This window comes from Athene cunicularia (genome assembly GCF_003259725.1).
Source record: "Athene cunicularia isolate RWA chromosome 2 unlocalized genomic scaffold, athCun1 chr2_part1, whole genome shotgun sequence".
Classification (NCBI taxonomy): Eukaryota; Metazoa; Chordata; class Aves; order Strigiformes; family Strigidae; genus Athene; species Athene cunicularia.
In genome coordinates, this window is record NW_020799095.1 from 130,778,376 (window position 1) to 130,794,514 (window position 16,139).

At 36.3% G+C, this 16,139-nt stretch overlaps 1 protein-coding gene across 1 annotated transcript in view; it reads left to right on the top strand.

Annotated features, from left to right (window-relative positions):
• The window catches only part of VPS13B (vacuolar protein sorting 13 homolog B), a 477,299-nt gene that overhangs the window by 375,873 nt on the left and 85,287 nt on the right, over positions 1 to 16,139 (top strand). The window contains 2 exon segments of the mRNA XM_026841594.1: positions 3,151 to 3,555; positions 15,649 to 15,848. Of these exon segments, the coding sequence (XP_026697395.1) occupies positions 3,151 to 3,555; positions 15,649 to 15,848 (605 nt within the window).

The window sequence follows — 16,139 nt, forward strand, 5'->3', positions numbered from 1 at the left end:
CTGCAATTATACTTCTGGCTGCCACCACCTTCTGTCGGGGCTGATTCACTGAATAATAATAACTTAATACAAATGTTTGTCAAGTTATTAGTCATGACAACATTTTTGTGTGACATGTGCCGTTTCCAAGCAAAAACCAGGGAAGTAATTTTCATTTCTTTGGTGCCCTACTGTCCACTTTTTAATTGTTGTCTTAGATGAGTACAATGTTTGTGAAGACAAGTGACTAACAGCAGTGATAAAGCGCAGGCGTAGGTCTACGTGCCATGTATGTTCCTCTACTGAACTTATACCAGCACCCTGTGTCTTCTCTGCCCTGGTCTAAGGAAGACCAAGAGAGAACTATTGCTCTCATACTCATCTCCTTCTAAATCTTTCTCAGTCAGTTTACTCTCTTTAGCTTAACACCTGTTACATCAACTTATGTCTAAGCATTTTTTGTTTTTTTTAAGGTTGTTTTTTCCTCTTCTGGACTATACTACCATAGGAAAGTGTTGGCAATAAAATGTGCCTTTGACAGAGCAGTTAGATGTGAAAGCTGTCACACCAAGCAAGAAGGGTCCTTTCCTCATTTACTGCCTTACAAACCTAACTATGTTGCAAAACCAAGAACATGTATTTTACTCCTTTATTACAACATCTGTAATGGAGAAAATTAAGTCAATAAGGGTCTTGTTTTCAAAGTGCCTAAATGGTTCAGAAACCCAAATCCTTGTGTGAGTTGGATTTCAAACTTGGGTAATTTAAAAAATGCTGCCTATTTGTCTGGTTGGGGGTGGGGGGGTGTTAAACATTTCATTAGAATAACACTCCTTTCCATTGGAGTATCATAACTAATTTAATATCATAATGTCACATGGGTTTCTTCTTCCTTCATAAGTCTTCTTTCTCCATTCACAGGGAGGAGAGGCCCAATGATGTGTGCAAAAAGGCAGGTGAATCTTGGAGTGTTCTTTAGTGCCAAAAGATTTTCAAAAGTGTTGACATTTTTCTTCCCTTGGTTGTAATTTAAAATGTCGGCACATAAGTATTCTGAGAAAATCCTCCAAGTTAATCGTGTTTGGTTTTGACTGCCTGAAAATCATAGAATCGTAGAAAAGTTTGCGTTGGAAGGGACCTTAAAGATCACCTAGTTCCACCCCCCTGCCATGGCCAGGGACACCTTCCACTAGCCCAGGTTGCTCAAAGCCCCGTCCAACCTGGCCTGGAACACTGCCAGGGAGGGGGCAGCCACAGCTTCTCTGGGCAACCTCTTCCAGTGTCTCACCACCCTCACAGTGAAAAATTTCTTCCTTATATCTAATCTAAATCAACCCTCTTTCAGTTTAAAACCATGACATCTCATCCTACCACTACACTCCCTGATAAAGAGTCCCTCCCCATCTTTCCTGTAGGTCCCCTTTAAGTACTGGAAAGGACTTCAAAATCTTGCTCTCTTCTAATGTCCAGCTTCCTTTCCTAACTTCCTAGCTTTGATATTGCCTTTCTACTAGGACTACATGTTAGCTAGTGTTCTGCCACAGTTTCTAGTTCAGCGTGGAAGGCTTTCACACAAGAGAAAGCATTTTCAGAAGACCATTAATTAAAGTTGTAAGTTACAATTAAAATAGTTTTTCAGTCTTAAATTTCAGTTAGCTGTGGCTTGTGGAGTACCACAGACTGTTTTCTAAGATTGTTTTGTGTTTTTTGATTCAGCTATAACAAATATTACGTGGCTATTAGTACATTTTTCTTACCTTTGTAGAAAAAGTGCTAGTTTATATTTCAGATGCTTATCTATTCAGATACCAAAGCATCTAACTGAAATTTAGAACTCCCACATATTTTGTGAGGTCAGAAAAGTGCTTTGTCCTGTGCCTGGGACTCTGAAGTCAGTATATACCTGTGCTTAAGAGGAGCTCCAAAGCTCTGCTCCTGCAGCCCATTACTGTTATTGTAAGAACCTGTAATTTACATAAAGAGTGGGAAAATCAAGCTCATCAGTTTGTATGAGCATTAAGGGTAGAACATGATTCTAAACAACTTGAAAGTAGGTCTTAATTTTTGTGAAACATTCATTAATCTATGTAAAACCTTCAACAAACAGTGTTTCCTATATATGTTTGTAATGAAACCTGAATCTAAGTAGTGCTGTTTTCTCTGAACATTTAATCTAGTTTAGATATATGCACTGAACTTTAATCATTTTTGGTTCTTGGGAGTGGGGCGGTGGGAATCAAACAGCAAAGTGAAAAGCAAGCTTTTATCCCTGCACAAGGTAGCTGATTCATTACTGGGTGAAAGCTGAATTTGAAATTAATAATTTTAAAAACTAAGTTAAAGTTAGATTTCTGTAATGAAGTGTAAAGTACTGTTAAAAAGGCAGATAGCAGCACAGAAAGAAGTTTCAACCGTCATAAAATCCTGCTTCCCATCTGTGAAATAATTTTGATAATTGCTGTATCTCATCTACTGAAGTATCACTGTTGTCAGTGTTGTTCATATTAGCTGTGATTTCTAAAAATTCCGTGAGACTTTTAGCAGTCTGGGAAGTACCAAAATCCTTTACTAAGGAGACAACATTTTAAAAATATTAGGTTATTCTCTCTCTGGAAAACGAAGGCATCTAAACATACTTCAGGTTTTATATTTGCCTTTTATTTCACATTTCATCTTGAAGATGCTTATTAACTATGTAGGAAACAACAGAATATACATGTTATTCACTCATTTAAATGTGTTGAAAATGCTTTCTGTGGCTTTGGAGTTTAGTCAGATAATTCTACTGGATGTAAAACTTAAGAGAATGTGAAGTATATTTTCATTCTCAGACAAAAGTACTAATGTATTTAGGCTCCTACACACTTGAATAAAGTGTGTGTCTTTCAGGTAGCTGTGATCCCTGAAAGAAGCAAGGAAATAATCATCATTGTTACATGTTTCTTCATTTAAAACTGTATATAGTGAAGATTGCTTGTAATACTTTTCATCACTTTTTATTTCAGATTTATTCCTAAAAATACTGTTTTATTATGTTTTACCATTGATTCAGTCCTTTTAATGAAACATGATAGAAATAATGTTATCTCCACTAAATGCCTAGTATTTTTATATTGCTTGAATAATTGCATTATAACTTCTCATGTTTCTTTCTCCAATTCTCTCCTACAGCTGACATAAATGTGGACATGTCAAAGCCTTTGAAAGCAAATCTCAGTTTTGCCAGACTTGATCAAGTAAACCAGTTTTTGAAAAAAATCATAACCACAAATGATGCACCCAGGAAGGAGGCTGCTCCATCAGCTGGTGTTATTCCAGATAAGGATGTCACTTTGATAACCAAACACCCCAGTACAAAGGATTTGCTGCCTACAGTGCACACCAATGCTGCACAAAAGGCTTCAGTACAAGAAAACTTGTGGCGAGCCCTTGCCTGCTTTCAGAAAATTTCCATTCACACCGTCCAAATGGTTGTTTCGATGGAAACCATCCCACATCCCAGTAAACCTTGTTTGTTAGTCTCTTTATCAAACCTCACTGGGAGCCTAAATATTAAAAGTGGACATAAAACCGCAGGTAAGAGTTTTTGAAAGTTGGAAGTGCTACTGATTTTTTCAAGTGGTGGTCTAGTAACCGTTTTTTAAAGCATGGGACATTGAGGGGAACTCATCTAGCTATATAATAAATCGACAACAGAAAATATCAAATCCCTGATAGACTCATTACCTCAGCTCTCCTTTCAGTGAGGCAGCACCCAAGAGTGCTTAATTTTGTATTTAATATCCCCTAGCTTGTAATTAATTTATTGACAGAATTCTGGCTGAAATAGTGGTTACAAGAACCACTGTTCTGGTATTCTGAAAATTCAATACATACTTAAAGGAGCAAAATTTTGACAGTTATTACCCTATAATTAGATTTTCTTGTTAGGACCCTATATTTCTGTTTTAAAAAAATACAGAAATAATTGTTCAGAGCCCTGACATATGCTACTATTTCATACAGTTACTCTTCTCCAGGCTTATGAAGTTTAAAATTTTTACATGCTTCCTCTGCACAGCTGACAGTCACCCAGGGAAAACAGGCACTCCAGCCTCATTACTGCAGAGCTGCTAGGAAACTTTACACCTTGGGTACAATTAACAGGATACCAGAGACTCATTTAAAATTAAGACATTTGAGTGTCTTTGTAAATTGTTTTATTAGTCTTTTAATAAAATTAATAAGATGGTACATTTACATGATGCAGAGATGAGCCAGATGTAGGTAGTTGGCAGAGTAGTTTGCGAGGTAAAATGGTCTGTAGCTGAGAGGAACAAGTTGTAGGCCAAGTGAGGTGGTGATTTATTTCTTTTTCATCAGAAATATTTCTCCTCAGGCCAGCAAGTTTCAGTGCTTCTTTATTGTTTTAAAAGTTAAAAATGAAAAATTTAAGGTTCAGAGAACATGAAAGCCTGTGAAAGTGCTGGAGCCTGAAACTCTTGATTTATCCATAAATAAACAGCAGTGCAGGGACGAACAGTGCCTGCGTTCCCACGCTTTTCCTATCGGATTGCAACTCTAGCATTGCAACAGAGTAAAAGGCCTTTCTAATGTCCTTTAAATAGTTCTAGTTTTCTTTCTGTGTAATAACCCTCTTTCCTTCCATCACTTCCCCTCTATCATTTATACGTTATCCGTCCCATGGTACGTTATGGTCTCCACAGCAAGCTTCGCTATATCAAAGCCAAGCCCATTCCGTCCCTGTACTATAAAGCAATTTGGCAAACTCAGCAGTGTATATCACTTACCCTGGAGTTTTTCATCTTCCCAGAAGAAGGACGTACCTTGCCTTGCACGTTAAGCCTCAGAAACATTCTGCTATGAAGTTCTGTTTCTTAATTCTTCTGGCAGTCCGAGGAAGCCAATCTTTATTTTTTGTGTCACAAGCTATACATGAATCTTCATTCCGTTTGTACTCTGGCAAGAACTGTTAAGTAAAGCAATACTGATGCTGAATCTAATGAAAATGAAAATTAGTTATTCTATTTGAAAAATTTTCATAACCAGACAATAGACATCAACAGACTCTTTTCACTTTTTTTTTCCAGTTAAAGTTGCCTTATGTTCACTTTATGAAAGGAAAATTTATATGCATGAGGTTTTGCATGTTGTTGTGACAGTGCAATAGCTTGTTTTAAGTTTCAAGAAGTGCAAAAGACTGACTTCCTGGCACTGGCAAAAATTCTTCTAATAGATTGTTTGTATTTTTATTTAAAATTATTAATTTGAAATTAAAATGCTGATACAAACCAATAGTAGAAATTATAACTTAGGAAAGAAGATAAATTGCTCAGTGCGGGGGAAAAGGTATTATAATTTTGTGTTAAAAGTACTTTAGAAGAATACCACAGTTGCTGGCTAGATTTGTTATATTATTGCAAAGAAATTATGCAAGCTAACTCAAATTTACAAAGTGTAGTAGCTGTGTCTTGGGAGCAAGGAGCATTTAAAAACGTCAGTTCTTCACAACATTTCTTTTTACAAAAGGCTTTATAGATACACCTTTTGAGCTAAACAGGGTTCATGTCAGATTTTTTTTTTATAGAATGAAACTAATACGCAAATACTTCACTGTGTCTTTGACTTTACAGTCAAATAACTATTGTGACCATCTGCAGCAGCTGCATTTTACGAATTATTTGCTGAACCAAAGTAAGCGCAATGACAAAAGTAGTCATCTCAGATGTACTGTTAAAACAGAGGAAGAAAAAGGAGCGTTGCTTGCCTTTTGTACAGTATGGCCATCTGCTGTACAGATGTTATTATATAGAATGACTTCAGATACAATAATTGTAGAAAATTTTCATTAAAACCTCAACAATTTGCACTTGTTTACTTGAATCTGCATAACTCCCCAGTGAGACAACACAACACACTTGGGGTTTCTTTGGTTCTCACTAGCTTTCTCTTTGATCCTTTTTGATGTGCTGACTTTAATAAACATACTTAAAAACACTGTTCAAAAACATCATGGAAAAAACTACAAAGGAACAATTATAGCAGTAGAAACTACTCTAATCCCTTACTTAGGCAAGCTATTTTTAGTGAAATATGGTTTTTTTACACATTTTATGTGGCAGTGTTTTATAAACAGTGTAAACGACCCTTTTTCCAGATGAGTTTTAATGTAGGAGATGAAGTTGGTTTGTAAGGAATCCTATTTGCTAGGAATTATTTAGCAAAAAAAACCCTCACAGGACTGTATTGTCGGCATTTTTCTTCCCTTATAGGGGGAAAACAAAAGTGCGTGACCTTGTGTAACGCTTTGATTTTATTTTATTTTTTTTTAACTGAAATTAAGAAAGAAGCTTGCTGTATAACTTTATTTTAATTATCAGTTTTCCCTCTAAACTTTGCTTGTTTAATCGTGGAGGCTAAAGGCCTTCTGTTTTAATTTTTCTTCTTAATTTTTTATGAAAGTAAAAAGATGTAGCTTTTGCAAAACAGGGGGGGTAATTAGTTGAATTATTTCACTTCTAACAAAATAAATTCGAAGTGTTGGAACACTCACATTGCAGTTGGATCAAATTAAAACACCTCCATTTCTACATATTCTGCTACGCTGTTATACAACCCCAAGCCTTTAGTGTGTCAAGGGACTTCATTTTTTGGACATTTTTCATGTTTTAATACAACAGTTACTTATAACAACATGGTTACTATTTCTGCTAGAATACTTATGTTCTCCTCTGTACTTATGGTGAAATCCTGAGTATTTTGGTTTTAGTAAAGTAATACTATTATAGAATGTGATGCAGCGTATTGACAAAAAACAAACCAAAATGAAGTCCCTTTTCCAAAAGAAGATATTATTAATTTTACTTTAGAAGACGCTACCAATATACCCTTAAGTGCAGGAGTTTAAGTCACAATGATATTTAAAAAAAATAATCATCTGTAGTCATTTTATATTTTGTGGCTTAGAGTTACAAGTTAAAACTTGTACCCATTTCATATAAGCAGATAACAAACATTTAGCTCATTTTTGGCAGCTATCAGTGTTATTAGACCAACTATCCATTAGACCTGGATCAGTGATTTTTGAAGTATATGTCATCTTCTACAAAGCAACTAGAGCTCTTGAGGTCTAAGTACCCAGTAAGATTTGAGATTGCTTGGTATCACACTTGAGGTATGTAGCTCACTCCAAAACAGTCACATGCCGTTAAAGTGGAAATAATTTTTAGCAATAAATACTAGGAAATAGAATGCAATTCTAAACAGGGCTTTCAGTTAATTTAGGTTTGGTGTTGAAATTAGCACTACCTACCTGCCAAAAGAGCAGTTAAATGAGAGAAGTTGAAGACTCTCCCCAGAGTGAAAGACAGCAAGAAGCCTGTAGCCTCTCAGTGAAGCCTTATTTTGCTCTGGCTGGACACAGGAGGGAAGTCTTGCTGCTCAGCGTCTGAACCGAGAGAGTTACAGACATAAAATATTCCAAGGATCACAGACAGAATTCCCCAGCCCTTTGTCCTGTATGCAGACATGATTAGCATATAAATAAGGGAAAAAAATAAACTTTTTGAATGTATGATAATCACAAATATTTTTGCTAAACCTGAAAGAAATTACATACTTAAGATACTTTACAGAAACATTAAAAATTAAATGCAGCTATTAATTGGTGTAGAGCAAAGACCAAACTTCATTTTGGAGTTAACTAACTCTCTCGAGAAAACTCTGCTAAGGCGTTGTCATAGCCTTTGGATGCTGCAGATATGCAAGTTAGCCCGTGGGGAAATAAAACATTAAATTAGATATGACTACCTAAAATAATATGCAGCAGTAACAAGCCATTTACAACACCCAGAAGACCTTTGTTACTTTTAGAAAGAAATATAAACTCTTTCCAACACTTGAACAATAGGAAATTAATTCTTTGTCAGTAAAAGCCAGAGGACAAACTAAATATTTAAATGGCCACTGAGGATTGAAGTGGAAGTGCAGCTTGTAGACAGCTATACAAATCACTAAAAAACCTTAATGAATATTGGGTGTGGGCATCAGGGTCCTGTCAGATTTGACACCATGTCCCAAGTAGCTTAAACCCAACACTCAAGAAAAGGTGGAGACCTCATCAGGTCTCTAACATCTGGGATTGTATTTGTCATTTTGGCATACCCTGCAAGCGCAAAAGAAAGAGTAAAAGGGGATTATCCTGACAATGAAATGAGTTACTGAATCTTGTGATAATGAAAAGCAGAAGAATTCTAATTCCTTTCTATAGTCCCTGAGGTGGAGGTGCGTTTATAGTTCTGCAGGAGTATAATGTAGGAGGGAAGAACAGATGGCCTAAAATCCATGAAACAAGACACCACCTAATCCCAGGACTGAGTACCACTATTAATCCTGGTCAGATTCCCTACTGGTACTTTGTAACAGAGTCCAGAATTGCTACTGATGAACTAGCACATTAACTCAGGGTGGGGGGTGAGGGGGAAGAAAAAAGAAAAAAAAGTTAGTTGTAGGTTGTTGATTCAAGACAGTGTGCACTAATTTTGTAGATCTGTATTTACAGTTTAAAAAAATGAACTCTAAAAAGTAGACTCCAAATGGAATTCGATTCAGAACAAATACAGTTGATTTTGTAATCTCTTTATCTTTTACTGTGAAAGTAATTGCATTTTTTTTTGAGACTGGTATTTCTTTTGTTACATGGAACCTAGTGCTATATGTGGCAGTAGTAAGTGCTATAGCATTTTCATGGTAAGTCAATTCTATAGATATTTACGTTCATGAGGAAATACAGATAACAATGAAAGCTGAATGTTTTCTATGTACATTTTATGCTTTCTATGCAACTCCTCCAGTTCAATCTATATTTTGCAGTGTGAGGTACAGAACACAAAGATTATGCATTATTGTCCAGTTTTGAGGACCAGCTCCTTAAGTTGTTTAAATTGTTGACACACTGGCAACATATTTCTTCCTTTTCTGTGACAATAATATTTTTTTTAGGATGAGATCATGAGCTTGCTGCCCAAACAAAAGGTGCAGTTCCATAGGAAGTTCAGATTACTGTGTCTGCACATTTCCACACTCTGCCTAGGACTAGCTCTGTTACTTGGGCAGCTGTTCAGAGTCGAGTCAGGGCACTGATCTGTCTGAAAACTAACAGGGAAAAAAAAGTTTTCAGCAAGATCGGCTCCTTCAGCTGGCTCACTGGACAAGTACACTTTAATGACAAAGCTGACACAAAAGAGAATTCGGGGAATTATCTAAAGGAGGGAAGGGGAGAAGGATTGAAGGGAGAAGATTGGGTCGTAGGAGCCTGGATGGACTGGCCTTAATCCTGGGGAACCGCAGCCTGCGAGTGCAGGAAAACCTGTTCAGTTTGTGTGGCCTGGGTCTATCTGTCAAGCCTTGGACTTCCACAAGCATAATTGACTGGGTTATAGAAGCTCAAACAGCTCATGTGCTGCCAGGCACTATCTTCAGGATGGTTATTTATAAAGAAAAGTTACCCTCTAGTTCATGGACTATTTAGTTTATTAAAGCAGTTGGAATCCAGTGAATCAAGTGTAGAGCAAAGGAGCAAGACACCAAAGCTGTATTTCTAATTCAACGTTGTGGCAATTATATAGCGCTACGTTTTGAGTGGCATCCACTATTTTGTAATGCTTCATTTTCTGTGCAACCATTCAATGTCTAGTTTTTTCAGTAGTGCAGGCATCTACAACTTTATAAATCTGTGAGTCATAGATACCAGCTATCTCCTGAAATAAACCAAAGTTTTCAACCAACCACCTAAAATTAATATGTGAAAATACATACATTTTTTTTTAAATTGAAGAACCTCTTCACGCCCATCTGTAAAGCTGGGGTAAGAATGTTTAGTCACTTTTCTGAAAACTGCCGATACCTAAAAATAAAATGCTTATGATGCAGGAACCACTCATGTCAGTATAGCACTTGGTCAGTTTTGAAGACTGGACTCACAGATGGAGAATGAACGTTATTTTTGTCGGTTTCTATTATGCATTTTTCTCCACTTAATTAAAATAAGATAGGGCAGTATTGAGCTTTACAAATATATTCTAAATTATTGTATGCCAAAGACAGCCTTGACCAAAAATGAAAATCCCTTTATTTCTTAACTTTAGTATGCCCTTTCTGATCAAGCACCACAAAACTCAAAATTACCAAATCAACAAGTCAATTGAGATTTTTCAGCTATTTAGTATGCAGGAGTATAATGAACATGATGTACCTGCCCAGTTATTCTTTAAGGGAGATGAGCTCATTTCAAATAGATAACCATCTTTGACTTCTCTTCTGATTCATCACTGACCTGAACTCCATTTGAACCTTGTTAGACACAAAACAAGCAGGATTCCTGGTCTGAGCTATAAAATATAATTAAGCCCTTTTGAAATGATGTGTAAAAGAACATAGCTTTACCCCCACTATAACTACTACCACCACCACAACCAATAAAGTTAAATCAAGCACTGCCTGTAATGGATTAAAATAATAAATGTTTCTGGATTTTAGTGTTTGAAGTATTTGAAGAAAACAGGCTCCCAGCAGCCAGGACTGCTGAATGCACGGGGACATTTATTAGTGACGAATTCAAGGGTTTGGCCTGCTTAAGATCATTACTTTCTGTTTACCGTGTGTTACATATCTCATGTTTTTACAGAGCCCACATGTGTCCCCATGTAATACTGGAAAACTCTCTTTCACTAAGGAATAGTTAATTGGTAATGTGTAAATACTGTTCTCGTGGGGCGAATGAACTATCATAAGATTCAGCTCAACACTAATGAGAAATCCAGTGCGGTCAGTGGATTGTTAACTAAATCTCTCCTGGAAAATTGTTCTTTACTACGTCTCACCATTTGTTTGCTACTGCTGTTTCCAGACTTGAATAAATTGGCTGACTCTTAAATTAACTGCAGTATATCCCCTGAAATTATTTTCATAGCGTTGTTACCCTTTCTTCTCAGAATCTGCTTCATAGAGGATACCTGTCAACAGAGCAGTGTAACTGTAGTGTAACTACTCATTACATGATATATCTGAAGTTTTCTTAGGAGGAAAAAGATCACATAGATAATTGTAGCAATATACTACCTATAAGATTTATGTATTCAAAGCTGTCTTAGTATCTTCGGCAACTTTAAACTAGCTACTGAAGTTGCAGATAGGAAGAATGAAGGCTCAGAAGCAAATATCACAGATTATCACCTTTGTAATGTGTGACATTAAGGCAGAAGGTAGTAAGGAAAGGCACTCGCTAGTTAACCTTCAGCAGCCGGATTGTATCTCTGCCGCCCAGGCCTGTAGGGCCCATGGAGATCCTGGGCTGCTTCCTTCAGAGTTCACTGTGGTCCTTGGGGTAGGAATACAGGCTGCCGGCTGCTGCAGCCAGTGCAGACCCCATCGCTCGCGTGCATCTTGACCAGTCTGAACCAGTATAGCAGGCTTTGTGCTCTGGGACACAGTCTTGCTTCTGAGTTGCCCCAAACTCAGAAAAGCTATTTTCTTCCTAGCGCTACAGTTTGTAGCAATGCTACTTGCTTCCAAGAGGCTTTTCAAAAGATAGCTCAACTATAGTCCAGTGCCATTTGCCATATTTATTATAATGCATGTCTTTCCATTTTCTTAAAACTCTTTTCCCATATAGAAGTTTGCCAATTAAAATCATGCTCTATGTTGTATTAGTGACAGTGCAGTGAACCAAATAGGATTTGCAGCTATCTTAGGAAGAGCAAATGCATAGAGCATAATAGAAGGAAAAAAACTCCTCTGCTACATTTTTACTTGTTTCACTTGGAGTTGATTCAAATATAAGCACTTTTAAATGTTTCTGAAAACAAAATGTCCATAGTTAATGTCAAAACATTGTCTCTCCCTTTGTCTGTGAACCAGGAAAAATAACAGCGCTTTCTTAACACCTGTTTTGCCTAAACACTAAGTGATTGTTACTGTAAAGCAAGGGTTGTTTCAATGCATTTGCTGCATCTATTAAAATGGACAAGCTCTTTTTTCTTCTGTATGCACAAATGGATTTTTGCACACAGGTCAGTTTAACATGGAAGCCACCTACTATTGGTAAACACTAATATAACTAAATTATAGTTATATCTGGTCCATAAGATAACTATATATTTTACATATATAAAACAATATTTATATATTGGGGTACTCAGGTTCTGAGATGTCTTTGTAAATGTTAGCATAAATCATCTCTACTGACTAGAAAAAATGTTAGAATATCAAAGCATATGTTGTCTTTTAGTAAATTTTCTCCACTATTCTACTGTAGTGATTTCAGTCTTTAATAATTTCTGAGCAAGTTTATTTCTTGCAATTGCCAAGCAAGTACTAGCTTTTTTTCAAACCCTCTTATGCTATTTCTAACCATATAAAAATACTTGGATATTCCTTTTGAGCATATGTCATCATAAAGGTAATCCTTCCAATGGCATGCAGAAGCCTGGTTGGTGTAAGTTGTATTTTGCTCAGTTAGCATGGCAGCACATTGCAGTGCTATTGGGGGTCTGGGTGGAGTCTGACAATGGAGAGCTGGCAGCATTTCTTAAACACTGTCCAAAGCAAGTGCTTCATATTTATTAGTCTCTTGGAGGAGTATTTTAAAAGTCATGAAACTATTTGTTCCTAGAAGTAAATTATTGCACGTACTGAAAAGTGAGTTGGTGTTCATGAGCAATAATCCAAACAGAACAAATTAACTTCTACATATCACAACAATCGTTTATGAAGATATATTACTTCTGTGTGGTGCCATCTCAAGTTCACTTCAAATGGAGACTTTGATTTAATCTGTTTAAACTGAAGTTAGAATTCTACAATAGAAGTTTGTGAAAGGTACATGAAAGGACTGAGTGAAAATAGTGTGTGGGAGGGAAAAAAACAGAGGAGAATTATTTTGCATCTTTACCTTTCTGAGGTGATTGCTTTAGTCATTGGAAAGCAACTTCACTAACTGAGCATATACTTTGAATGTTATTATGACATTTAGCAATCTTAAAATAAGCTCCCTTCTAGTGCATACTGGTATTTCTTCACTCCCCTTAGGATGTGAAATTATTTCTTTTTTAATATCATCCTTTTAGGATTTCCATAGTAATTTACCCCATTGAAGCTTCCCTCTGGCCCAGAGATCTCTTTATTTACTATCCCTTTTGAGGGTTTGTGCATACATGTTGTTCTTCATTTGTTTTCTTTAAACTTCCTCAAGACACCACTTTGTACAAATTGATCTGAATGCTCTCTATATTTGTTTTCTAAGGAGCACAGTGGGTTTTATACCAAGAGTCACTTCATCCCCAAAAGGACACATGGATATAACTGCTAGGAAGGACAAGGGTGTGATTCTTTCCTATACTTGAGCAATCAGTCACAGCAAGAAAAAGGAAAATCTCTCATTACCTGTGTTTTTCATGGTATTTGTAGGACACAGTCCATTGGTGCATGTTGTAATATTTCATTAATCTAAAATTTACCAACACTACCTTATTCTTAATTGTGTCTTCATTTCTCATTGTTTACATAGCATTTGAGAAAGGCACTGCTGATTTGAACCAGCAGTATTATGTGGCTGAATGCTCAGTTCTTGTTTCTAAGCCACTGGATATTGTGTTTTCTTTGTACTTTGTGGAGCTGAGATGACAACAGAAAAAGACTGCAAAGCATAATCCTTCCAAGTGTAATCCCAGTGAAAGAAAACATAAATAAAACCACTTGTATTCTGGCATTCTTTTTTCCCTTTTGTTATTTCTGCAACTTGGCGCATATTCCATATAGAACATTTCTGTATTTTGCAGAATTGTGCAATACTTACTGAGAATTTCTTCTCTTTGAAATCAAAGTTCCTTGTAGTGTATTAAAAAAAAAAATTGGATTTCCAAATATTGTAGTGCCTCTTAAAATAACTGGACTGAGCTTAGCAGGGTGAGGGTGAGCCCTTCCCATGAAAATAACTCTTTTTCTTGGTTTAAGGCTTTATGTGAAGCTGCTTCATTCCACAGTTTACAGAATTGTCTGAAGCAGCACCAAAAATGTGTGGATATTAGTTTTCTTGATTATCACTGAAGTTGTGTCAAACACTGAACAGTTTCTGTCGTATAAACCTGTTACACATAAGCCCAGGGGTTCAGAAGCCAGCCTAAATAACCCAGAGCTAAAACCCTTTCCCAATTGGTGACAACAGTCCTGTTGATTGATACGGGACAAAGGTTCGCTTGAGCCCTTCATCATTCTTACTGAACTCCAGACTGCTCAAGGGAGAGATTCTTGTTTGTGGTTCCTGCTTGGGTTGGACAGAATTCAATGCCATTATCACTGTAGGGACTGTTGGACCACCTTCCTAGTGGATGCTAGATTTAAAAAAAAAATCCAATATATCTCCTTCCAATATTGTATAAAATATTTCTTGGTATTATGAAATCATAACTCTCAGGATGCTGACAGACTTCTTTCTGGGTTCTAGAAGAGAGAGATTCATAGGAGAAGTTTTGCTGCATGTATTCAAAAGAGAGAGTTGTGTTTTTGTGGGATTTTTCTACCAGCAAAGATGTGAAAATATAAATAGAAATGTACCTTGAAACATCTGCATGTAAGCCTTAGGTGTTTTTTAAACTTTTGCCTTTTGTGGATATTCAGTTTCATTAGAAAAATAAGCCATGGGCATTATAAAATATGATGACATTCAATATTCAGTGTTGAGTCCAAGTATGAGCACCAGAAGAGAAAAAAGTTAATCCAACCTCAGATGTAGTACTTTTCATGTAAATATACAAAAGAAATACAGAAGGTTTAAATGGTTTGTTTTATTAAACAGTGATTTGCAGGAAGTTAAATTCACAAGAGATGTGATATTTTTAGATGGTGTTTCTTTCCTAAAAATGTTTGTGTCTTTAATGAGAGTACATAAGTTCTGTCATAAATCTAACCTGCCATTATCTTTTTTATGTTTTATAAGCTATGTAAAGTGCAAATGGTTATGATATGGAAATTTTAGATTAAACTGATTTTTTTGGTAAGCACATGTTACATATTTTGGGTTACAGTAATTGTTTTGAATAATTTGAGTTCAAACATTACCCTTATTCTCCTGGTAAGCACTCTAAAGTCTAGGAACACAATATTTTAGAATAACTAACCTGAACAAAAGCAGAGAGAATCATTCAAAGTAACTTTCCTATCAGTTTAAAATATAATCAAGTGAAGCAGCTGTTCTTGTTCTTAATATAATCTTTTGAAAAAAATTCATAGTTTAATGAAAAAAGTCTCTTCTCATAAACGTTAAAATACTCACACATTTAAAAAGTCATAATGTTTTGGAAAATAGTTCTTTGTAAGGAATGTGCATGAGACATACCTGCTCCATAACTGCAACACTGTATAAAGCGTGCTCACTAGTGTCGGAAGAGCAAGATAAAAAAGATAAAATCGTGAGTCTTGTGGCCCAACTATGATGCTCTTGCTTGGAGAGGAGACTGATTGTCCACACAAATGTTTCCATGGAAGTCAGTGAGACTACTTGTGTAATTGCTTGCAGGCAGAGATTCCCAGGCTCATGGTAAAGTAAGTTCAGGAAACAACCACATAGAAGTTGGGAGAATACCTACCAATGGGATTAAATGTCTCTCTTTTTAGGAATCCATGGATCATCTTTTGTCCTTGACATAAAAGATTTCCTACTTAAAACGAGTCTCAAAGAAAGAGCCAGATCTCTGATGGGCCCTTTTTGCTGCTCTGTTAATGTGGAAGCCAAGTGGTGTAAGCACAGTGGTGATCCTGGTCTAGAACAATCTATTCCAAAAGTATACATCGATTTGAGAGGAGGACTGCTGCAGGTCTGTATAAGATGATTATGATTCTGCTATTGAGCTGGACTGGCTTTGAATGGTTGAGACTTTGTAAATAAATTGCATGAAAGCCTCTAAAGTTTTGCAGCCTACAGCAGATCATTGGGTTGGGGTTTTTGCTTGCTTGTTTTGGGTGATTTTTATTTTACCTTTTTAAAATAAGTATCTATTCTTTCATGTAAAACTGTTTATTGAAAAATTGTGTACAGTGATTTGGGATTTTTTTAAAATACTGCTTAAGCCATGTATTCTAGCTTTATGTGTGTGTTCCCTTAAAAC